The sequence below is a fragment of the Kogia breviceps genome, chromosome 18 (genome assembly GCF_026419965.1).
Source record: "Kogia breviceps isolate mKogBre1 chromosome 18, mKogBre1 haplotype 1, whole genome shotgun sequence".
In the NCBI taxonomy this organism is placed as follows: domain Eukaryota; kingdom Metazoa; phylum Chordata; class Mammalia; order Artiodactyla; family Physeteridae; genus Kogia; species Kogia breviceps.
The window spans coordinates 3388138-3409077 of NC_081327.1; the positions used below are offsets into that span (position 1 = coordinate 3388138).

Below are 20940 nucleotides of genomic sequence, written 5' to 3' on the forward strand. Positions count from 1 at the left end.
TTCTTCTGTTTCTATCAAAAAAAAATACAAGACGCAAAAATTGAGAACTGGATGCTGGCGGCCCCTAGCGGGCCTTCAGGGTAACGTTTCGTTTTCATCTGAGTGGGAACCGCAGGTCTGACCCCGTAAGTAGGGCGGTGACCACCTACACGTCCCACTCACAGCGGGATCGGGGCTCTCCGGGCGAGGGGCTCCCGGTGACCCCACGTCCTCGGCGGCGCAGCTGGTCCCGCTCCGGAGACGCGGCCGTGCAGATCCCAAGTGTTTCATGTTGAGACAGCCCGGAGTGGCCTTGTTTAGAAGCCCTGTCGCTTCAGCAACAAGGCTAAGTAATCAAGGGGGCAATTGCGGACGGACCTAAATCTGTGTGAACTGACATTCGGAAAGAATATATTTGGTTATATCTGTTCATATAACACGTCCATGAGGCCCGCCCACGTGTCAGTGATGGAGCGGGGCGGGGTCAGGGAGAGAGGTATGAGGTCTCCCAGGTGTGGAATTCAGAGGGCGCTGGGCGGACTGACATCGTGCACGTGGAACAGAAGATGCAGAGCAGACTTAGGCAGATACGGGGAGCTGCCCTCTGCGCAGCCAAGGCAGGGTGAGCTCCTCCCGGGCGGAGGCGGTCTCACTGTGCGTTTCAGCTGTGTAACTATTACAGCCAATAGACCCCAAAGTGTAACGACTCACGTGGTAGGAATTAGTGCCTCTTGCAGGAAACAGGTGAAGCTGATTCCAGCTCAGCGGGGAGGTGCTTTAAAATACTGTGTATTAATTTTAAAATGTGAGGGAGCAGATCAGGAGACGCGTGCCATTGAAAAGATATTTCCTGGGCTTCCCTGGTGGCGCAGTGGTTGAGAATCCGCCTGCCAATGCAGGGGACACGGGTTCGTGCCCCGGTCCGGGAAGATCCCACATGCCGCGGAGCGGCTGGGCCCGTGAGCCATGGCTGCTGAGCCGGTGCGTCCGGAGCCTGTGCTCCGCAACGGGAGAGGCCACAACAGTGAGAGGCCCGCATACCACAAAAAAAAAAAAAAAAAAAAAAAAAGATATTTCCTCACAGTTCCCAGGAGGAGTGGGCATGCATGCCACCCACCAGGGCCATGTAGGGAAGCACCAGAGACAGAAAGAAGGAGATGGAGTGAGGGGGAAATGGGAGCCTTTACTGTGGTTTCCACAAGAAGGAATGGGCAGGAAAGGGTAAGCAGGCATGGGATTGGCTGGATTAATGATTTCAGCGGGTTCTGGGGTGGAGGGGGCGTCCCTAGTTGTCATGTGCTTGGCCCTAGCGTGACAAGGGCAGGTGGATCGTGGCCCAGACTGTGGACCCCCATAAAGGAGGGGGTGCGGTTGTGGACTCTGGATTGACTGGTTTGTATTTGATAAGTGCACCCCAGGAAGAGGATTCTTGCTCAGGAGCTGGGGCAGGGTGAGGGGCAGTGAGGGAGGAGGCGGGAGGACAATGCAAGTGACTCAGGCATATTATCGGGTCATCTAGGAAAAGGTGTGTCCAGTGTCAACCTTAAAATTAAATGTCGTTATTTTACTGGCAAAATGAGTTTATTTAGGAATGGCAGAGGAATTGTGATTCAGGACATTCAAACTATGGCAAACCACAGTCAAGTCCAGAGAACAAGGAAGAGGAATGTTAACTTTATGGAGAAAAAGGCGGAAGCTGGAAGAGACTGCTTTGACTGAAAGTCCCTTGGAGAAAACCAAGAGGTCAGGGTCGTGGTGGTTTCTCCTTGGCTAGGTTGTGACTGTTTCTCATTGGCTGGGCCGAGGCTGTTTACTCATTGGCTGAGTTGTTGCTGTTTCTCATTGGCTAAGTTGTGACTGTTTCTCATTGGCTAGCGTGTTGCTCTTTTCATTGGCTGGGTTGTTGCTGTTTCTCATTGGCTGGGCTATTGCTGGGCAAGGAGAAAAGTATCCTTCTGAAAATCAAGCTTCTTCCTGCCCAGGACTGTAAAGTAAGCTGCAGCAGAGGGTAGGAGTGAGAGAGCTCCCCTTTAGGGCTTCTCAACTCCGTTTTAAATTAGGTTTCCATTTATTAATTTTCACACTAGCATGTGTATGTATGACACATGTTAATGTGTGAACTTCATAGAAACCTGAAATGTGACTAATACGAGGGGTACAGCAGGCTCTATTCTATAGGGTCATCTTGGGAACCAGGTGCCACACTCAGCGTGTGGTTCCAGGGTCACGCAGGGCATGCATATCCATCAGCAGAAGGGAAGGGCCGTGAGGATCTTGTGTGGGAGGTTCACGGGCCAGGCCTGGAAGAAGCTCCGTCTATCCAGCTCACATGCAACTGTGAACTTCATCCCAGGACGCACATAACTGCAGGGAGGCTGGGGAGATCATCTCGCTGGGAGCCCCGGAAGGGAGGACACGGTGCTGGTGAGCAGCCACAGCCCTGTCACACAGGGACCACCTGTCCCTTTGAGCCCTGGGCGGGACGGGGGGGTTAACGGGTTGTGGGGTGCGTTTCCAGTCTCCACTGCTTCCTCCCCGACCTCCTCTTACGTAGAGGTTCTAGGGACACAAGAAAGACTCTCAAACATTGATCATTTCACAAGCTAGTGGAAGAAGGAAACAGTCCTGCAAGGAGGTACTTAGAATTCAGAGTGAGGCATTCAAGCCCAGAGGAGCCCACAAGCGGAGGTGGTGCTGAGGACCAGCACCCACTCAGGTAGACAGAATAACAGCCCCAAAGCTGTCCACATCCGACTCCCTGGAGCCAGCTGCTGTGTTACCTTAGGTGCAAAAAGGGTCTGTGCAGGTGTGATTGAGTTCAGGATCTTGGGGGCGGGGAATGAGCTTGGATGTTCCAGGTGGACCCAATGTAATCACCAGGGTCGTTGTAAGAGGGAGGAGGCAGGTGAGAGAGAGGGAAGGAGGTGTGGCCACAGAAGCAGGAGTCCTAGTCAGAGGGGGGGATTTGAAGAGGCCACGGTTCTCCTTGAAGGCGGAGGAAGGGGCCCCGAGCGGAGGACTGCAGACGGCCCCCAGGTGCTGCTAAAGGTAAAGGAACGGGTTCTGCCCTGGGGCCTTCAGAAGGAACACAGCCCCGCTGACGCCTGACTTTAGCCCAGCTTAACTGATGGTAGCCTTCTGAGCTCCTGAGCTGTAGGATAATAAGTTGTGTTGTTGGGTGCCACTCTGTGAGTGGATTGTTACAGCAGCAACTGCGAGCTTGTTGGGATGAACAGCCTCCAATCCCAAGCCGGAAGGGCATTAGCCAGGTGACGGGGTGAAGGTCAGGTCAAGGACAATGCCCTACAGCTGATGGGTCCTCTTGTGTTTGGAGAATGCATGGCGTCCAGTGGGGATGAGCTGGAGTAGGGGTGGGAAGTGGGGACCTGCATGTTCCTCTGGTGGACGTAAAGCCTGAGGGACCCTCCCCCTGCGGTCGTGGTCTCATCAACTCCCTCGCCCACTCCACACGTGTCCGTGCGTGTGGGTGTGTGCGTGTGTGTCTGTGTGTGTCTGCGAGCATTCGTGGGTTGTGCACGCCTGTGTACATTTTACAGTGTGTGCAGGTGTGGCGCGCACATGTGTGCGTTTGTGCATTCATGGCCGTGTGCATTTGGGGGGGTTGGTGCTGTGTGCAGGCGGGGCAGCTCTGCGCCTTCACCCAGACACAAGTGCCCTCAGACATCTCCCTCTCTCACCCCTGAGACACACATTTGGATCAGAAAACACGGACGCCTTTTTTGTCATTTCCGTCACTAAGTTTTGAGTGACTGTGGAGGCAGAGACCAGGACCTAGAACCTGTGTACCCCAGCGCCACACGCAGGGCTGACGCAGTTGGGCCTGTGAGGACATTTATTGATGAACAAGGCGAAGCATGATCCAGAAGACGTGGTCTTAGCTGTCAGCTGCGTAAGTGTAGCCCGGATTCAAGGTCAACAACTGAACTCTAGGAAGGTTTGTACAGTCAGCTGAGAAGACAATTAAAACGGGTCTCTGGGGGCACGGGAGGATTCACAGGACATGTCTGGAATCAGCTGGGCGGCTGTAGGACCATAGCTGGGTCTCTAGAAACAGCCAAGAGACTACAGCTGGGTCTCTGGAAACAGCCAAGCACTATACCTGGTTCTCTGGAAACAGCCAAGCACTATACCTGGTTCTCTGGAAACAGCCAAGGCACCACAGCTGGGTCTCTGGAAACAAGTGCTACACATTCTCTCCAAGGAGCTAGTTGATTGTGGGAGGGGCCACATGGTGAATGAATCTCCTAGAAGTTGATTGGGGGTCTCAGGACTCCAGCTCTTGCCTGCAGGAGAATTGACTGGCTGACTTCAGGAAGCGACGATTCCACAGGGAAACCCTCCGAATGTCCACTGCAGGCTTTGGCAAGAGTGCCCTCCTGTGTCTTTAGTGCAGAGGCCAGGTGGGCCTGGGGTCAGTGCCTGGCAAGGGCTGCGTACATGCTGGACTTGGCCGTGGGCTCTGCGGACAGCAGGGACACAGCTCCCGCCACGCTCTGTGTGAGGGCCAGGTGGTCCAGCTGGGCATATATCACCTCCTGGGGGCCTCCTGCAGCAGGAGCCTGAGGAGAGAGACTCAGGGTGAGTATGGGTGGCTGAGGTGAGGGAGGGGCTGTGGGAGGGGAAGGCTTCGGTCGCCAGACTCGAGGTGCCCCGCAGATGCCACCCCCTGAGTCGCCGCTGTGTCGTCCCCTCCCACAGAGAAGCAGGGTTGGCCTGTGTGGCCAATAGAATATGGCACCGTGAGGGCCACCCCCATGGGGACTGAGCCATCGTGGAAGCGGATCTTCCAGCCTCCGTTGAGCCTCAGATGAAAGCAGCCCCGGCTGGCATCTTGACAGCAACGTCAGGACAGACCGTGAGCCACCCCCACCCCCCACCCCCGCCGCTGCTCCGATTCCTAATTCCTGGCCCAGGATACTGAGATGATTTTGTTAAGCTGCTGAATTTCAGGGACTAGTGCAAGGACTTACTGAGGTGTCCACTTCCCCGTTCTTCTCAGGAAGTCTGTCAACAGTGGCCAGATCTGGCAGGGAGAGGACAAGGGGTCAGTTCTCTGGGGTGGACCTTAGGAGGCAAATAAGCGTGCCCTCATAGCTTCATATTTTGTCTCCCACCCCATCTGGAACATCCTAGAATGCTCCCAAACGCCCCCGGCCACCTTGCTTCCTGATGGCACTGAATCCCCGCTTCCCCCCTCCCAGACCTGTCCGCCAGCCTTGTCTTTACCTGGTGTCCCACCTGGGACGTCAGCAGCTGGGCGGAGCCTGAGGAGAAACAACACGTGACCCCTCGGGGCTGCCTGGGGGCAGGGGATTGGGGGCCTGGGGCTCATTCCCGGGAGCCTCACCTCTCCTGGGGCCTCTGCTCTTCACCTTTGCTGCTGGGGGGCCCTGAGGACAGTCAGGTGCGAATTAAGAAGAGAAGCCTTCTTCCCAACACCCCAAAACAGCCTGCCCGGCTCACCCCACCCCGTCCCTGAGACCTACCCCGTCTTCTCTGGCGCTGACGACGGAGGAGGAAAAGGCCCAGGAGGAGGAGGCAAAGGAGCAAGGCCGCAGGGACCCCAACGAGAATGTAAACGTGCTCTGTCGGCAGGCCTGTGGGAGCTGGGAGGGTGGAATCCGATTAGCAGCAGCGTGCATTTATCGAGCACCTGCGGCATACCCACCACGCGCTGGGGGCTTGTCGCGTTCCCGCTTACATATAAATCTCTCATACCCAATAGGCCCGTGACGTGGGACTCGTTACCCCCTTTACAGGACCGGGTGTGAGCGCCGAAGTCCTCTGTCCACAGGGCACTGGTCAAGCTGGAATACGAGCAGCACCAAAGCCCCTTCTCTCCCCCTTTCCCCAAAGGCACGCACCGGGTTCCTGCTTTTGCGTCCCCCTCGCCCGTCAGGACGGTCGTTGTCCTGCGGCTGCGGCCGTGTCTCCGAGGAGTGAGGAGGGTCTGGGTCAGAGGCCTGATCTGGACAGAGAAGCCTCTGAGTCCCCCCTCCCCACCTCCAAGGGGTCTCCTCCCCGGACCCCGACCTGCTCCCTCTAGAACAGCCCCACGGACCTTTCCGTGAGGATGGTTACCACCGCGGCACTCACGCGGGACACTTTCCATTGAAATTGAGGTGAACTGAAGTTAAAAAAGTCAGATCGCCAGCTGCGCTAACCACTGCGCCGCCCCTGGCTAATGACACCCGCCCGGGGCGACGCACATACACGGCATCTCCTTCCGGCCGGAGGCCGTGTGGGACCGCGCTGCTCTCCACGCTTCGTGCACCTTTACGGAGACGGAAACCCAGGAGGAATCGGAGCGGGGACCTCTGCCGGCCCACCTCCTTCTGGGTTCCCACCCCAAGCGCAAGAACCCCCATCTCTGATCTCGTCTGCTTTTCACAGCAGTCCCTGATGGGGCGGAACTGCTCTTCTGTGAGTGAAGAAGCCAAGACCCGATGTCCTCGAGCTCCCTGAAGCCCAGCCTTTAGCAGGTGAGAGGATGTAGCGCCAGCCACGAGCTGGGCTCCGTTACTTATATATGCCCGTATATACTTATATACACCCCTATTATTCATGCCAATGAATTCTCCCGCTAAAGTTTGGGAGGCCAGGGGCCCCTTCTCCTCATTCCCCATGTACATCACTCCCACGGCAGGAGGGCGCCTGGTGCACACGAGGTGAGAAGAAAACATTTCCTCGGTGTTAACAAGATTAGCGCTTCTCTAGGTTGTCCCATGTGGCAGCATATTTAAGCGGTGTCCTGTGTAAGTGAACTGCTGTGTCCCCAGGGCAGCACGGCGGGGTCGGTGCCCCAGGACGGCGTGGAGGGGGTCAGAGTGTCCCCACTGGGCGCTGAATCCAGGACATCCTGGGGGCTGACCGCACACAGGGACGGGGACGGCCTCATCCCAGAGGTCCCCCAAAGCACCGTCCAGCCCTGGGCCGGGGCCCCCCTGGACCGTGTGACTTGCCCAGTGAGGAGTGGATCACAGCACAGGGGACACATGACCTGAGGCCCCACAGATCCTCACCCAGTGGAAAGGACCGTCAACACCATCCGGAGGGAGAAGAGACAGGTTCCCTTGAGGGGGTCTGTCCTCACCCCACCTCTGGAAGCCCACTCCCCGCCCGCCCAGCAGGGACAGCTCTGGGCCCACCCCGATGCCGAGGCTGAGTCTCCAGGCCGCTGTGGTGTCCAGGTGAGACCAGGCTCCAGGGGCCTGAGCCAGGTGTGAAGGCAGACGTGTGTCCAGAGGGGACAGGGAACCGGAGGGCTTGGGGGTCAGGAGGGGGCAGCGGAGCCTGTGGACGGAGGACACAGCTGGGGACAGGGTCCAGGGACCTGGGGCAAACCTGAGGGCGGAGCAGAGACCTCCTCACCTGTCACCTCCAGCTCCAGGGCGTCACTGGGCTCAGACCACCGATCACCTCTTCGATAGAGGCACTGATACTGCTGCGCAGCGTCTCTACTCAGAGCGGTGAGGCGGAATCTGGCCTCTGTCTGCTGTGGCGCAATCTGAGACACAGCTTTCTCATCCTGGAAGTCACTCCTATTTTCCTTCCTCTCCAGACGGAATTCCTCAGCCCCAGCAGGGCCTCTGCACACAACGGTCACAGGCCGCCCCTGGGGTCTTACAGCGCCGGGCTCAGCCCTGATGGAGCGCCTGGGCGGGGACCCTAGGATGGGTAAGAGCAGAATCTCAGCTCGTCACATCACATAATTCACTCATTTTTGTTGCTCAGGTCAGTACCTTTTTTAAAAAAAGTTATTGATTGATTGATTTTTGGCTGCGTTGGGTCTTCGTTTCTGTGCGAGGGCTTGTCTCTAGTTGCGGCGCGCGGGGGCCACTCACTATCGCGGCTTCTCCCTTTGCGGAGCACAGGCTCCGGACGCGCAGGCTCAGGAGTTGTGGCGCACGGGCCTAGTTGCTCCGCGGCGTGTGGGATCCTCCCGGGCCAGGGCTCGAACCCGTGTCCCCTGCGTTGGCAGGAGGATTCTTAACCACTGCGCCACCCGGGAAGCCCTGTACATTTTTTTTTTTGAAACTTGCAAAGTTGTGTAACAATCACCACAATACTATATATATATATGTGTGTGTGTGTGTGTGTGTGTGTGTATATTTGGCGGCACTGCATGTGGGATCTTAGTTCCCCAACCAGAGATCAAACCCACACCCCCTGCGTCGGAAGCGTGCAGTCTTGACCACTGGACCACCAGGGAAGTCCCACAATCCAATTTTAGAGCATTTCCATCATCCTCCCCCAAAAGACCACCCATGCCCATGCCCATGCTATGAGCCTCTCAATTCTCATCACTGTGGAGTTATTTTCCCCACTTGACTGAAGGACCCTGAGACTTGGTCACCCCTTGCCCAGCGTGACGTGGGAGGTATCAGAACAGACGGGGGGGCTCCCTCCCTGCCCACGGCCCCTCTAGGGGGACAGAGAGAGCTGGGAGGGTGGCACACGATGGGAATGGCTGGGACAAGGAAAGCAGGAGTCTGGAGTCGGTAGGAATGACCCGGGCTGCGTCTGAAGGGCAGCTGCCGGTCCCAGGTGGGATTGTGTGGGGTGACAGGCGCAGTCTGCAGAGTGGCAGCGGAAGAGAGAGAGAGAGAGAGAGAGAGAGTGTGTGTGTGCGCGCGCGCGGGGGGGGGGGGGCGCGTGTGTGCGTGCTTGCGTGCGTGCTTGCGTGCGTGCGTGCGTGCATGTGTGTAGGTGTGTAGGAGCTGGAGTACAGCTCTGGTCCCACATTCCTCAGCAGGCGAGCATCTCTGTCTCCAATGCGAGTCTTCAGTGCTTTCATCCCTGGGTTTTCTCTGTATTTTCCACCTTCGTCTCAGCGTATTTCATTTCCCTGTTACCGAGGCTCCGGAAACCCCATCTGTCTCAACTAGGCTGGGGGCCGGGGGAAGAGCGGGTTTGTAGCCCTGAAACGGGAAGTCGGCCTCACATTCAGCAAAATCCCATAGAGGCGGGGGGCTGGCAGAGGTCACTCATTCCCTCTTTCTCTCTTTTGACCACATCTGAGTTCTCATCTCTCTGTTTACTGATGCCTCCGTGTACCACCGGTTCCACAAATACGAGCGACACCCGGGACGCCTGCCCTCTTGGGGCTGAAAGTCTAGAGAGAGGATAGACACTGACCAATAATCGTGCAAATCCACGGGTACAAACGTGCCCTCGGGGTGAGGGTGGGGGTCTCGGGGGCACACGGGAGGCAGAGCTGCCGTCCTCTGGGAGGTCCGAGGGAAGAGGTGTCTGAGCCGAGGCCTGAGGTCAGGGATGGATTCCCCAGGCCCCGAGGGACCAGGGACACCGGGCGTTCAGGGTGGTGAGGAGGTCCGGAGCTGAGCAGGAAGTTAGCATGTAGAAAGGGAAGGAAGAGCAAGGGAACTGAGATAAGTGAGCCAGACAGCGTGGGCACAGACAGATCCAGACCAAAGAGAGATGCGTGGGTCTCAGGCTGTCCGAAGGTAAACTGTGAGAGGACCCTAAGGGAGATTAAGGTTTTCCTGCAGATAAATTATGTGCGCTATATATATATATATACACACACATATATATATATATATATAAGTCTTTAAGTAAAACTTTAAAATGATCGTTTAAAACCACGTCACTGTGTGATGTAGTCTGTACGGGAGGACGGAGACGGTGGGATTAAGGAGGATTCTGAGTCTGCCCTTGGCGACGTCATGTTCTCTGCCCAGGGGCTGCTGAGGGACATCTGGGCTTGTGTGGGGAGAGCTCGTGGGTTCAGCCTGGTCCTTATGATCTGACTTGTCCCTGTGGGCCATCAAGACCAGAGGGGGAGAATGCGGGAGAGACCTGGGCGAGGGTTATACATTTGGGGTCGTTTGCAATTCGAGGTGGAGGTCAGGGTCCCCCAGGGTCGGCTCCACTCTCACCTACGTCTGCCTGCGGGGTGCAGAGGGGGTGGGGAGAAGACTCCCCTGCCCTTGTGCGGGTCGTGTGGCCCAGACAGAGCGCTGGAAGAGAAGCGCTAGTGAGAAAGACGCCCACTGTACGGTTTCCTCGTGGGGCTGCAGTCACGGGGGGGCCTCGAGGAGCCAGCGCGGTAGGGGATGGTCATCGTCCCATAACGTCCCGACACCCCCGTCCACATTGCATCTGAGTACGAGCCCTCTCCTTGCTCTGAAATAGTCTCAAGACAAACCCCCAACCTCTCTTCCAAGCAGGTATCCCTCCCCGCCCCCCAGCCCTTCTCAGTCTGAACCCAACCCCATACACAGGCACCATTTCCAGCACTGAACCTTCCGTGGTAAGACTTAGGTCTTGGCCAGAGCTGAGGGGGACCGCTTTGCGCCCCTAGGGCCCCGGCGTCTTCTGGGCTGGAGTTGGGACAGAACTGGGAAGCAGAGCCCCTCGGCCCCTGGATGGCTACCCCTCCATTCCAGGACTCACCCAGGCTCAGCAGGGTGGTGGGAGCGGCGGACATGGCCCAGCCCCTGCCCCCGGCACCGTCCTGGAGTTGGCGAGGGAAGGACAGAGCCTGTAGGCGACCCGAGAGAAGAGGATATGGTGGCTAGGGGCCCCTTCTGGGGTTTTACATCAGTGGCCTCACACAAAGGGGAAGAGCTCTCTCTCCCCTCCCATCCACGCCTCCCACTAATGAGACAGGGCGGGGGGGCCTGGCTTCCAAAAGATGTTTGTTCCCCCTGTGCACCGATGAGGCTGAACTCATCTCTGGATGTACCCCTTGAGGTGGGAGCCAAACTGAGGGGAAAGAATACAAGATCCAGGGTTCAGAGAAGGTCCCCAAATGCTGAAGCAGCCCTGGGACTGCCTATCCCTGGAATTCTTAATAAGTAAACAATAAATAGACTAGATTTTCCGTCAAAATTTCAGACTAAATCTGTGGACCACACTCCATTTTAAAATAATAATTATTTTAAAAACTCAAATTGCTTAATAGACTCTTTTAAAGGTCTTCTTAAATGCCTCAAAGAAATGAACACTAAGCGAAGGCTATGTAGTCAAAAATTAAAGGAAGACAAGATTCCCCAGTCAAGTTGAACACTGAACATGGCTCTCACCTTGACAGTGATGCATTAAGTTTTATTTTCATGGCCTTGCAGATGGTAGAGGCTAAAGGATAAAATCCAGGGGTCACCCTCGTTGACTAACACTAGCCAGCCCTATGTACCTGTGTCTTTCTGGTCTCTCTCTCTGTCTCTCTCTCGTCTTCATTAGTGGCTTTTATCAGGTTTATTGAGGGATAATTTGCAGAAAACCAACTGCATCCATTAAATATGTGCAAGTCAATGAGCTCTGGTAGTTGCGAAACCACCATCGTAGTCAAGATTTCCATCACCACCAAGATTCCATGTTCCCTTTGTGAAAATAAGCAAAGTCACCTCATTTAAAATGGAGTCGGGAAGCCCTGAAGGGGGAACTCTCGGGCATGTAGCACTTGGTGCAGCCTGCACTCCCAACAGGGAGAAGGAAGATGAGAATTCTTTAGACAAGGGAGGACATTAATTACATGGGAATTTCATCCCCTGCTTTAAGAAAAAGAAGGAAGATCCTTCTGTGCCCCAGCAACAATGCTTTAACCACTGCTTCCAGCCAATGAGAAAATGTCAAACCTCTAACTCTTGTTCTTCAGGGAATTTCTGTTCAAAACAATCCTTCCCCATTTCCACCTAAAACCCGATAAGAGGTGACCTCCCCTTTATCTCTTTAGACTTGCCTGTGATCCACCATAGCTGGCCTGCCCCAAATAGCAATTTTCTGCTATTCCCGAATCAACCATTTTGCTGCTAAGGTAAACTGGCTGTTTTTATGGTCGATACTCTTTGGTCCCAGGTGTTCACTGCCAACCAAAGAATGTCTCTTTCGATCTGGCTCTACAAGGATTGAGTCATTAGCCACCGGAGTTACTCGCTTTCGACACACCCTGAAGGGTGTTCAAGGCAGGGATCAGGAATGAGGCCCTCTGTGCTCTGGGAAAAGCCGCAGAACAGGCCTTCAGAGAGTTAGATATTTTCAGGAGAAGATCTTATGAACTCAATTTCTTGCATCTTCTCGTACTTAGAAAAGCACTGAAGTCATTAACTAAGGTATCTGTTCGTCGTGCGTAGCAGCAACTTTCTACAGAGATGTGTGCTTGACGGCACGTACCCCTTCTCCAAAATCCCATAGGTGCTGATATCGCAGCAGTTCCTCAGAGCTCTCTGAGAGGCTGCCTCGCGGGCCACAGTCCCCAGTATGTCCCCAAATAAAACAGAACCTCACAGCTCTCACTGTGCATTTTGTGCATTTTTATTTCAGTCAACACCATTGCTCTTTCTTTTCTTTTTAGAAAAGATGTATCTGCTTATTTTTTAATTGAAGTATAGTTGATTTACAATATTGTGTTAGTTTCAGGCATACAGCAAAGTGATTTGGTTATATATATATATATATATATATGAGAAAAGAATACGTGTGTGTTACTCACATATTCTTTTTTTCAATTCTTTTCCACTATAGGTTATTACTAGACTTCCCTGTGCTATACAGCAAATCCTTGTTTACCTCTTTAATATGTGGTAGTGTGTATCTGTTAATCCCATACTTCTAATTTATCCCTTCCCTCCTTTCGCCTTTGGTAACCATAAGTTTGTTTGCTATGTCTGTGAATCTGTTTCTGTTTTGTAAATAAGTTGATTTGTACTATTTTTTAGATTCCACATGTAAGTGATATAATATTTGCCTTTTTCTGTCTGACTTCACTTAGTATGATAATCTCTAGATCCATCTAACTTGCTGCAAATGGCATTATTTCATTCTTTTTCATGACTGGGTAATATTCCATTGCATATGTGTACCACATCTTCTTTATCTATTCATCTGTCATGGACTCTTAGGTTATTTCCCTGTCTTGGCTATTGTGAATAGTGCTGCAATGAACATTGGGGTGCGTGTATCTTTTCAAATTAGAGTTTTCATCTTTTCCAGGTATATGCCCAGGAGTGGGATTGCTGGATCACATGATAATTCTATTTTAGTTTTTTAAGGAACCTCCATACTGTTCTCCATAGTGACTGCACCGATTTACATTCCCACCAACAGTGTAGGAGGGTTCCCTTTTCTCCACACCCTCTCCAGCATTTATTATTCATAGATTTTTTGATGATAGCCATTCTTTTTTTTCTTTGTTTTTATTTTTAACATCTTTATTGGAGTATAATTGCTTTACAATGTTGTGTTAGTTTCTGCTGTATAACAAAGTGAATCAGCTATACATATACATACATACCCATATCCCCTCCCTCTTGCGTCTCCCTCCCACCCTCCCTATCCCACCCCTCTAGCTGGTCACAAAGCCCCGAGCTGATCTCCCTGTGCTATGCGGCTGCTTCCCACTAGCTATCTGTTTTACATTTGGTAGTGTAGATATGTCCGTGCTGCTCTCTCCCTTCATCCCAGCTTACCCTTCCCCCTCCCCGTATCCTCAAGTCCATTCTCTACATCTGCGTCTTTATTCCTGTCCTGTCCCTAGGGTCATCAGAACCTTTTTTTTTTTTTTTTAGATTCCATATATATGTGTGATGACAGCCATTCTGACAGGTGATACCTCATTGTAGTTTTGATTTGCATTTCTCTAATAATTAGCGATGTTGAACATCTTTTCACATGCCTGTTGGCCATCTTTATGGCTTCTTTGGAGAAATATTTGTTTAGATCTTTGCTAACCTATTTTTTAAACAAACCTACCTTGTCGTAATTTTAGATTTGCAGAAAAGTTGCAAAGACACAGAAAAATCCCATATGCCCTTCACCCAGTTTCCCCTAATGTTAATGTTTCGCATAACCATAGTACATCTGTCAAAAACAAGCAATTAACATTGATTCAATCATTAACTAGTACAGACTTTATTTGGAATTAATCCATTTTTTCATTAATGTTCTTTTCCTGTGCAAGGATCCAATTCAGAGTAACATTTGGATTTAGTTCTCTCTGTTTTAAATACAGAGAAGAGTTTCTGTTTTCCTCGTTGGATCCTAATTACTATTCCCATCGTACCTGAAGGGCATATGCAAGGAGGATATGGGGACAGGCTGACTACTTAGGAAAAGAATGGCTAAAAGAATTAACATCTACATGGACTTTCCTGGTGGCGTAGTGGTTAAGAATCCGCCTTCCAGCGCAGGGGACAGGGGTTCAAGCCCTGGTCCGGGAAGATCCCACATCCCGTGGAACAATTAAGCCCGTGTGCCACAACTACTGAGCCTGCGTTCTAGAGCCAGTGAACCACAACTACTGAAGCCTGTGCACCTAGAGCCCGTGCTTCGCAACAAGAGAAGCCACCGCAGTGAGAAGCCCGTGCACCGCAACGAAGAGTAGCCCCCGCTCGCCACAACTAGAGAAAGCCCGCGTGCAGCAACAAAGACCCAACGCAGCCAAAAACAAATAAATAAATAAATTTATTAAAAAATATATATATATATATATATGCTCAAGAATTAGCATCTACAGCTTCCTCCTAGGTCAGCAGGTCCATCAGGGCAGTTATTCTGGTTTTTTCTTTCCGGAAGTTGATGTGGAGCTGTCATCCCTCACTACGCTCAGGAAGGTCCCCAACCCTTGCATCCTTCTGACACATGGATCTCCATCTACAGAACATTCATGCCCAAGGCTCACTACAGGATAAGCATAGCATACACTCCTGAAACAAAACCATCGCTTCGTTGGAGTTTGCACAAGTACTGAATAAAAGATTCCCTTAAGTGATTCAGGTAAGATACACTGCATTTGCAAATTAAATATAAACTGAATGTCAGTTTATAATATAAACAGATACAAAGGCAAAATCCACATAAATAAAATGCCGTAAGATACAATGTGAGATGTTATTGAAAGATGATTCACCCAAAAAAACAGAGAGTGGAGCGGTGGTTACCAGCATCTGAGGCGGGAATGGGAGAGATGTTTTTAAGGTTACAAACCAGCAACTAGTAGATAAATAAGCCCTAGAGATCTAATGCACAGCATAGTGCATATAGACAACAAAACTGTATTCTAAACCTTAAACCTGCTAAGAGACCAGATCTTAACTGTTCCCACCGCTAGAAGAAATTACAAGTATGTGACCCTGGCAGAGGTAGTAGCTAATGCTACAATGGTAATTGTATTGCAAAAAACGTATCGAATCAATATATTATACACCTTAAACCTGTACCACATTATATTCCAATTATATCTCAATTAAGACAAAAGATGAGTTTGCATCAGAATAATCCAGATTTTCCAAAAATACTCTGGGGTGGTCACTGTGCTGAGCAGCAACCCCCCCCTCCCCCGGGGCTGTGATGGGTAGTGGTTCGCCTGGACAGACTGGGGTTCTGGTCCTCGGAAACATCAGCTTGTTGCAGCCCCGGGTCTTTCCCTCATTACACAGAGGACCTGATCAGATCTCAGAGGACCACCCACCCCTTTTTGAGTGTCCCCAGCTTGGCTCAACTGAACAGTAGTGTCTGCTGTGGAGTCTACAGAGCAGAATCAGAGTCTACATTGCCCAGAAGCCTGGGCTCATTCTTGCTGTTTCCAGGAGAATCCTCTGCAAAGCCCACCCCAAGTTTTCCGAATTAGCCCACACCTCTGCGTTCCTCTCCTCCTGCCTGGGAGGATCCTTGCTGTTCAGCCAGGAAGACAGTCTAGGAGCAAATGGGCTCACCCACTTGCGTCCAGATCCTCTGGCCCTAATGGCTGGAAGGAAGGCCTCCTGAACGATAACCCACCTCCATGGGAATCCCTAGCTCCTAGGAACTCTGTGTTCTCATGGATGGCAGCCTGGCCTGGACTAGGATGGTGATGAACTCGGCTTCCCAAGGCTGCATCTTCAGGATGCGATTTCAACCATATTCCCCGCCCCACTTCCAGGATTTACCGAGACACACGGGTGATGAACATGAGGCGTGTAAAATGCTTCTGCTACGTCAGAGGTAGAAGCCAAGCAAGCTGAAAAGGGCACAATATGTGGTTTGTTGGACCACACCACGGTCCAGTAGCCTGTATCTTAGCAACCATACATGAAAACGAGCAGCTTTTTTCCCAGTCTGTGTGGGTCTCTGATGTTCCCCAGGTTGGGGCTGAGAAAAGAACAGAACTTCCTGAAAATGTGCAACAGGAAACCCAACGCTGTATTAGGCAACCCTCATCCGCTAACTAGTGCCTGACACAAATTGCGTCTCAGCCTACAGCCTCCTATCCAAGCTGGTCACAGTTCGGTTTTACCAGATGCTAAACTCATATCAAAGCTTTGAAAACCTTTTTTACTTTTCTCCTTTCCTTAACTACCAGGTCTTATGATGCTGATATACAATGTTCCTTTACCAACTAAATATATAAGTACATTATTCTTGTAAAAAAAATGTGAAACATACAGATTCAAATGATTATTCCAACCAGAATTTTGACTCAGTACCACTTATAAAGATAGTAATTTTCTTGGGGATTCCCTGGTGGCGCAGTGGTTGAGAGTCCGCCTGCCGATGCAGGGGACGCGGGTTCGTGCCCCGGTCCGGGAAGATCCCACGTGCCGTGGAGCGACTGGGCCCGTGAGCCATGGCCGCTGAGCCTGCGCGTCCGGAGCCTGTGCTCCGCAACGGGAGAGGCCACAGCAGTGAGAGGCCCGCGTACCGAAAAAAAAAAAAAAAGTAATTTTCTTGGTGAAGGTCAATGAGTTACTGAATGTATCTTGCAATTCCATATAATTAACAATGTAAGATACATAGAAAAATATTTCTTGAGGGTTTTATCTAAAATCCTCTTATTTTTTTGGAAGGAAAAAAATCAAGAATTATGTATTTTTTCCATCAGAGAAAGTTATTTTAAAACATAAAAATATTATAAACACAATCATACAAATAAAACAGTGCAACATTTTGCTGCTTTACTTATTTAGCAACATTGATACCTTTATTTGCTCTAGAGAATAAACATTTTACGTTTGTTTATAAGTTATACTTCCTTTTTGGAAAAATATGTTAATGTTTTTCACCCATTATTAAGTTACATTCTCCTGTACTTTTTTTTTAAACATCTTTTTTAGAGTATAATTGCTTTACAATGGTGTGTTAGTTTCTGCTTTGTAACAAACTGAATCGGCTATACATATGTGTGTATATATATATATATATATATATATATATATATATATATATCCCCATATCTCCTCCCTCTTGCATCTCCCTCCCTCTCACCCTCCCTACCCCACCCCTCTAGGTGGTCACAGAGCAGCAAGCTGATCTCCCTGTGCTATGCGGCTGCTTCCCACTGTCTATTTTACATTTGGTAGTGTATATATGTCCATGCCACTCTCTTACTTCATCCCAGCTTACCCTTCCCCCTCCCCATGTCCTCAGGTCCATTCTCTATGTCTGTGTCTTTATTCCTGTCCTGCCCATAGGTTCGTTAGAACCTTTTTTGTTTTTAGATTCCATATATATGTGTTACCATAACGTATTTGTTTTTCTCTTTCTGACTTACTTCACTCTGTATGACAGACTCTAGGTCCATCCACCTCACTACAAATAACTCAATTTCATTTCTTTTTATGGCTGAGTAATATTCCATTGTATATATGTGCCTTTATCCATTCATCTCTCGATGGACACTTAGGTTGCTTCCATGTCCTGGCTATTGTAAATAGAGCTGCGATGAACATTGTGGTACATGACTTTTTGAATTATGGTTTTCTCGGGGTATATGCCCAGTGGTAGGATCGCTGGGTCATATGGTAGTTCTATTTTTAGTTTTTTAAGGAACCTCCATACTGTCCTCCAGAGTGGCTGTACCGATTTACATTCCCACCAACAGTGCAAGAGGGTTCCCTTTTCTCCACACCCTCTCCAACATTTATTGTTTGTAGATTTTTTGATAATAGCCATTCTCACCAGTGTGAGGTGATACGTCATTGTAGTTTTGAGCTTTTTTTTTTTTTTTTTTTTTTTTTTGCGGTACGCGGGCCTCTCACTGTTGCGGCCTCTCCCGTTGCGGAGCACAGGCTCCGGACGCGCAGGCTCAGTGGCCACGGCTCACGGGCCCAGCCGCTCCGCGGCACGTGGGATCTTCCCGGACCGGGGCACGAACCCGTGTCCCCTGCATCGGCAGGCGGATTCTCAACCACTGCGCCACCAGGGAAGCCCCACGTCATTGTAATTTTGATTTGCATTTCTCTGATGATTAGTGATGTTGAGCATCCTTTCATGTGTTTGTTGGCAATCTGTATATCTTCTTTGGAGAAATGTCTATTTAGTTCTTCTGCCCATTTTTGGATTGGGTTGTTTGTTTTTTTTGATATTGAGCTGCATGAGCTGCTTGTATATTTTGGAGATTAGTCCTTTGTCAGTTGCTTCATTTGCAAATATTTTCTCCCATTCTGATGGTTGTCTTTTCGTCTTGTTTACGGTTTCCTTTGCTGTGCAAAAGCTTTAAGTTTCATTAGGTCCCATTTATTTATTTTTGTTTTTACTTCCATTTCTCTAGGAGTGGGTCAAAAAGGATCTTGCTGTGATTTATGTTATAGAGTCTTCTGCCTACGTTTTCCTCTAAGAGTTTTACAGTGTCTGGCCTTACATTTAGGTCTTTAACCCATTTTGAGTTTATTTTTGTGTATGGTGTTAGGGAGTGTTCTAATTTCATACTTTTACATGTAGCTGTCCAGTTTTCCCAGCACCACTTATTGAAAAGACTGTCTTTTCTCCATTGTATATTCTTGCCTCCTTTATCAAAGATAAGGTGACCATATGTGTATGGGTTTATCTCTGGGCTTTCTATCCCGTTCCATTTATCTATATTTTTGTTTTTGTGCCAGTACCATACTGTCTTGATTACTGTAGCTTTGTAGTATAGTCTGAAGTCAGGAAGCCTGATTCCTCCAGCTCCATTTTTCTTTCTCAAGACTGTTTTGGCTATTTGGGGGTCTTTTGTGTTTCCATACAAATTGTGAAATTTTTTGTTCTAGTTCTGTGAAGAATGCCAGTGGTAGTTTGACAGGGATTGCACTGAATCTGTAGATTGCTTTGGGTAGTATAGTCATTTTCACAATGTTGATTCTTCCAATCCAAGAACATGGTATATCTCTCCATCTGTTTGTATCATCTTTAATTTCTTTCATCACTGTCTAACAGTTTTCTGCATACAGGTCTTTTGTCTCCTTAGGTGGGTTTATTCCTAGGTATTTGATTCTTTTTGTTGCAGTGGTAGATGGGAGTGTTTCCTTAATTTCTCTTTCAGATTTTTCATCATTAGTGTAGAGGAATGCAAGAGATTTATCTGTATTAATTTTGTATCCTGCTACTTTACCAAATTCATTGATTAGCTCTAGTAGTTTTCTGGTAGCATCTTTAGGATTCTCTATGTAGAGTATCATGTCATCTGCAAACAGTGACAGCTTTACTTCTTCTTTTCTGATTTGGATTCCTTTTATTTCTTTTTCTTCTCTGATTGCTGTGGCTAAAACTTCCAAAACTATGTTGAATAATAGTGGTGAGTGTCAAGAACCTTGTCTTCTTCCTGATCATAGAGGAAATGGTTTCAGTTTTTCACCATTGAGAACGATGTTGGCTGTGGGGTTGTCATATATGGCCTTTCTTATGTTGAGGTAAGTTCCCTCTGTGCCTACTTTCTGGAGGGGTTTTATCATAAATGGGTGTTGCATTTTGTCAAAAGCTTTTTCTTCATCTATTGAGATGATCATATGGTTTTTCTCCTTCAGTTTGTTAATACAGTTTATCACATTGATTGATGTGCATATATTGAAGAATCCTTGCATTCCTGGGATAAACCCCACTTGATCATGGTGTATGATCCTTTTAATGTGCTGTTGGATTCTGTTTGCTAGTATTTTGTTGAGAATTTTTTCATCTATGTTCATCAGTGATATTGGCCTGTAGTTTTCTTTCTTTGTGACATCTTTGTCTGGTTTTGGTATCAGGGTGATGGCGGCCTCATAGAATGAGTTTGGGAGTGTTCCTCCCTCTGCTATATTTTGGAAGAGTTTGAGAAGGGTAGGTGTTAGCTCTTCTCTAAATGTTTGATAGAATTTGCCTGTGAAGCCATCTGGTCCTGGGCTTTTGTTAGTTAGAAGATTTTTAATCACAGTTTCAGTTTCAGTGCTTGTGATTGGTCTGCTTATATTTTCTATTTCTTCCTGGTTCAGTCTCGGAAGGTTGTGCTTTTCTAAGAATTTGTCTATTTCTTCCAGGTTGTCCATTTTATTGGCATATAGTTGCTTGTAGTAATTTCTCATGATCCTTTGTATTTCTGATTCTTTTTCATTTCTAATTCTACTGATCTGAGTCTTCTTCCTTTTTTTCTTGATGAGTCTGGCTAATGGTTTATCAATTTTGTTTATCTTCTTAAAGAACCAGCTTTTAGTTTTATTGATCTTTGCTATTGTTTCCTTCATTTCTTTTTCATTTATTTCTGATCTGATCTTTATGATTTCTTTCCTTCTGCTAACTTTGGGGTTATTTTATTCTTCTTTCTCTAATTGCTTTAGGTGTAAAGTTAGGTTGTTTATTAGAGATGTTTCTTGTTTCTTGAGGTAGGATTGTATTGCTATAAACTTCCCTCTTAGAACTGCTTTTGCTGCTTTTGCTTTTTAAACTTCTAGTCCTTGTTAAACATGGGTCGTCATGTTTTCATTGTCATTTCTTTCTAGGTATTTTTTTTGATTTCCTCTTTGATTTCTTCAGTGATCTCTTGGTTATTTAGTAGTGTATTGTTTAGCCTCCATGTGTTTGTATTTTTTACAGATTTTTTTCCTGTAATTGATATCTAGTCTCATAGCATTGTGGTCAGAAAAGATACTTGATACGATTTCAATTTTCTTAAATTTACCGTGGCTTGATTTGTGACCCAAGATATGATCTATCCTGGAGAATGTTCCATGAGCACTTGAGAAGAAAGTGTATTCTGTTTTATTTGGATGG

At 49.0% G+C, this 20940-nt stretch overlaps 2 protein-coding genes and 1 long non-coding RNA gene across 3 annotated transcripts in view; 1 reads left to right on the forward strand and 2 right to left on the reverse strand.

Annotated features, from left to right (window-relative positions):
* Positions 1-3814: 3814 nt before the first annotated feature.
* LOC131744607 (leukocyte receptor cluster member 9) overlaps positions 3815-20940 on the reverse strand; it is an 84976-nt gene continuing 67850 nt past the window's right edge. Inside the window, 5 exon segments of the mRNA XM_067018950.1 lie at positions 3815-4559; positions 4971-5023; positions 5227-5264; positions 5348-5390; positions 5487-5606. Coding sequence (XP_066875051.1) covers positions 4413-4559; positions 4971-5023; positions 5227-5264; positions 5348-5390; positions 5487-5606 — 401 coding nt within the window. The 3' untranslated portion in view covers positions 3815-4412.
* Positions 6411-20940, forward strand: part of LOC136793028 (uncharacterized) — a 48276-nt gene continuing 33746 nt past the window's right edge. The window contains exons 1-2 of the long non-coding RNA XR_010837744.1: positions 6411-6482; positions 7562-7677. This is a non-coding gene — a long non-coding RNA (uncharacterized lncRNA). The remainder of the gene's footprint in view (positions 6483-7561; positions 7678-20940) is intronic.
* On the reverse strand, positions 7182-10545 carry LOC136793022 (leukocyte-associated immunoglobulin-like receptor 1). The gene is made up of 2 exons (XM_067018981.1): positions 10420-10545; positions 7182-7668 (listed from the first exon to the last, which is right to left on the reverse strand). Exons 1-2 carry the CDS (start codon positions 10451-10453, stop codon positions 7274-7276), a joined length of 429 nt encoding a protein of 142 aa, XP_066875082.1. The 5' UTR covers positions 10454-10545; the 3' UTR covers positions 7182-7273.